Below are 4,117 nucleotides of genomic sequence, written 5' to 3' on the forward strand. Positions count from 1 at the left end.
AAAAAGGACCCACGTTAACAGAGGATTAACCCTTGAAAACAACAGCCTGTTGCATATTCATACACCTCATCCATGATGCATCAATTCCATTCAAACACAGGATTCTGTCTGGGCAGTGTCAGCTTCTTCCTCTGAATCCTGACTGAGTCTTCAGGGCTGAGCAAGGTGGGAAGAACTCGATAATGGAGCAATAAATTCTCTTTCTCTGAAAGATTTGGGTGTCCTGTGGCTGGTATCTCAGTGCGAGTCCTTTCTTTAAAAAAAGTATCCTACACAGCATAGTTTCTATTTTAACATTTTGTTATGACCTAAACCTATATTTAACACAGTGCTTAGGCGAATTAACACAGCATTACTTCTAACACAACACATATTCATTTTAATATTTGCAAAAAGCCAATCATAAAATACACATTTTTCACAGGAACCCAAACCTGCCTGGGCAGCTGTGCCAGGGCTGGGCAGCCCTTCCCTGGAGAAACTCCTGAAGCCCATCCTGACCCTCCCTGGACGCAGCTCTCCTTCCCTCTGGGCACCCAAAGCTCTCCAAACCCTCTGAAATCAGCTCTGTGCCACGCTGGGGATGGGGCCTATGGAAATGCCCAGGATGGCTGCAGGTGTAATCACAGACTCTAATAATTCCAGCTTTTATTTAAAGCCTAATCACACATTCCTCCACCATTGCCTCCCTGCATAAATATTAAGACTGGGAGCTCGTGTGTGTGTGTGTGAAACAATGGCATGGTGATATTTCAGTGGGGGAAAAAAGGCAGCTGGTTTATGCTGCTCTCAAACATTTAAACCTTTTCATTTTTCCCCTTAGTCTGACACTTTTGGAACCATCCAAAAGTGCTTTGAAAAATACCAAGTCCAAGAACAAAGTGACCTTGCATGGCCTTGCACAGGAAAGCAAGGACTGCTCAGTCCTTACCAAAATAATTACTCAGACTAGATCAAGGACTGAGCAGACCATGCTAAGAGTCTTTAAATTTTAAAGGTGTGTTTATTTTAAAAGTTTATACATCAGCACAAAGCTATGAAATTTTATTAATATCCAGCAACAGCATTTTGCTTGGCCAGCAATGAATTCAGGGAGCCACAGGATAAATTAATCAAAACTCTGAGGAGGAAAAGAAAAAGTCTGCAGGATATTATTAATTTTTAAGAATTTTTAAGAGTCTAGCCCAATATTTTAAACTATGTGTCATCCAGTAGGCCTCGTGTGACATCATAATTGATAATTAAGCTTCTCCAGGTTTGCTTCTCCTTCAGGTTTCTTTTCCATCCAATTCTCCTCCTTAGGCAGCTTTGGGAACTGTAACTTTTCTATTATCTCCCAAGTCAGTGCATTTTCCCCCCATTAACTCCCCTCTTGCCTTTGTGCAGAAACAATCCAGGTATGATTTAATAAGCCCTGGAAAGACAGAGCTGGTTCATATGCAGGAAATCAGATTTACATAATTTTCCGCTGGCTTTTATAGCTACTGTAGTTCAAATTATCCTTAAGTTGGGGAAACTCTCTTCATACCATAAAATGAAATAGCACCTGTGTTATGCTTCAGCTTCCCCACCTGGCCCTCGTAATAAATTAAAGGTTGATTTGTCATCCTGACTTAGCACAGAAAGTCCTTTTGTAATGAGAGGAGAGGAAGGGCCCTGGCCTGCAGTTAGTCACAGTCATCAGTCACCAAACTAAGCTTCAAAACCAAGTTTAATCTTGTTTTGTTTTGGGTTTATTACCTGAGCCTTTCTGCACGGGGGAAAGCAGAGGATTTGGGGTTGTGTCACGTTCTCCGCGCCAAGTAAAATGTCACACACTGCAAGTGGAGCTGCAGGGGCTGTGCAGAAACCAAGGGGATGTTGGTGGTTGGGCTTTGATCCAGGACTCCAAGGCCGTTCCCCTTGTCCTGTCAAGGACAGGGTTTCTGCCAGGTCCATCCCTGAGGCACAGCTGGGACACTCCCAGTCCCAGGGACCAGCTCCTCCCTTGCTCCTCAGCACTGATTTCTTTCTCTTTGCACTTTGTGTGCATTTACCAAGGAATTCTTGAAGGGCTTTGTGGTAAACAAATAAATACAACTTCTTCAAAATGAGTATTAATGTCTTTAGCTGAGCACAATTGTCAAACTCTGGCTTCTGGAGTTGGGCAGAAAATGAGCTGTTTTCCACGAGGGCTTCATCCAGTCCCCTCTCATTGATTGCACTGCAGATCTTCATGCTCAGTAACCTAAGGATGGATCGATTATTCAGCTGGTTAAAAACGAAGCACTCCCGTTTCTAAGTGCTGGCCCTATAAACAATTCCAGCTGCTGGAGCAAGCGGGGCTGTTCCCTGGGCAGGGTGGCAGCAGGGCTGGGCTGGGCTCGCTGCCTTCTCTCTGCTGCCCGGAGCAATTCTGCTGCTGCCCTGAGAGGGAAAAAGCCCTTCCCCATGGAGGAGGATGAAATGTGGGGGGCTGAGAGAGGGCACTGTCGCTGACCCCTGTGCTTGCCTTGCAGCTCCCAGCACAGCCCAGTACGGCATCACCGGGCACGCCGAGGTGCTCTTCTCCTGCTGGTCCCTGGTGCTGACGCTCTCCTCCCTCAGCAGCATATTCTACCTGAAGAACATCCTTCTGCACTAAATGTAAAGACCCATAAAAGGCTTTTAAGGATTCTCTGAAAGTGCTGATGACTGGATCCAATCTGGTAGAGTTTGTTAAAAGCAGCGTGGGATATAATCAGTGCTTACATGGGGATGATCGCCTTCTGTAGAATTGCTCATTATGTAAATACTTTAATTCGACTCCTTTTTTTTGATTAGCTGCATTACCTTGTGGAGCAGTACACATTGTCCTTTTTTAAGACGTGAGAACTCTGAAATTACTTTTAGAGGATATTAATTGTGATTTCATGTTTGTAATCGACAAGTTTTCAGAAGCATTCAGTCATGGTCTGCTGACTCGCAGACTGTAGTTTACAAAAAAAGGATATTGCAGTAAAAATGTGCTTCTTTAAGGCTGCAATACAAACATTCAGTTCCCTCCTCAACTAGCATTCTATCCAAACTTACACAAAAAACATTCGTTCTTTTTTGAGTAAAAAAAAAAAATCAAATAATATTGCCTTCAAAATACTTCTTCAAAATATTACACATATCTAGATTTTCTTCTAGCATGATATTCAGGTTTCAAGAATGAGCCTTGTACTATAACTGCGTTGCGCAGTACCGCTTTTGTTCTCTTCCCTCTTTCCTGCCAGTTCAGCATGGTTGTGCCTTCATGAAACACGACTTTCCTCTTCCTCTCCAACCGGTCTGGAATGTGTTCTGGGAAATGCTGGAGCATCCTTTGGAGCGTAGGAGAAGCCTGGGCGAGGCCAGAGGAGCCCGGGCTCCCGGGACAGGCTCCTCTCCCCCTGCAGGAGCTGCTCCAGGGGCAGGGCTCGGCTCAAGGGCAGTGCCAGCTCCTTCCTGTCCCTCCCTCCACCACCACCGAGCAGTAGGTGACCTCTGTAAAAACGACATTTCCCATTAGGAAACAGAGCTCCAACGATTTTGTGGCACCTTTTGAATGTCGGAATGTTCCCCCAAAGCCAAATTCCCACCTGGCTGTAAATGTCAGGATCGTCCCTTTTGTATTGCTGGCAAAGCCGACGTGAATTGGTATTTTTCTTGCACTCAATTTTGTACTGGTTTGGCTGATTTAGCAATGATAAAGGATGCTTTGAACCATGAGACACCTGCAAATCCCTGGAGTGTCAATTTTCTATCTCCACGTATCCGTGTGGCAGCAGCGAGGCTGCTCCTGCTGGGCACACGTGGCTGTGCTGGGAGAGCCACCTGGGCAGGCAGGGCTTGGGCAGCTGCTCCCCTGGCCAGGGCTGTCCCTCCCAGTCCCCACAGCACCCCGTGGAGGGGACCCTGCTGGCACAGCCCGAAGGATCAGCCCAGAAATCCTGCTCAATGGTGCTCCATCCTTCACAGCCCTGCACGGCGCTGGTGTGAAGCGCTGCTCACACAGAGCTGCCACCTCTGCCACTCACTGGGGTGGCCGTGGCCAGCAGCCCTTGGGCACCACCTCCCCTGGTGGCCCCAAGAGCTCCTGACCTGCTCACCTCAAAAGCAGCTGACAGCAGGA

The 4,117-nt window shown here is 46.7% G+C and overlaps 1 protein-coding gene across 1 annotated transcript in view; it reads left to right on the forward strand.

Annotated features, from left to right (window-relative positions):
* The window catches only part of NEGR1 (neuronal growth regulator 1), a gene marked incomplete at its 5' end in the record, with an annotated part of 99,363 nt that extends 95,649 nt beyond the window's left edge, over positions 1-3,714 (forward strand). The window contains one exon of the mRNA XM_005429165.2: positions 2,499-3,714. Within this exon, the coding sequence (XP_005429222.1) occupies positions 2,499-2,623 (125 nt within the window). The remainder of the gene's footprint in view (positions 1-2,498) is intronic.
* Positions 3,715-4,117: the final 403 nt, after the last annotated feature.

This window comes from Geospiza fortis, unplaced genomic scaffold (genome assembly GCF_000277835.1).
Source record: "Geospiza fortis unplaced genomic scaffold, GeoFor_1.0 scaffold496, whole genome shotgun sequence".
Classification (NCBI taxonomy): Eukaryota; Metazoa; Chordata; class Aves; order Passeriformes; family Thraupidae; genus Geospiza; species Geospiza fortis.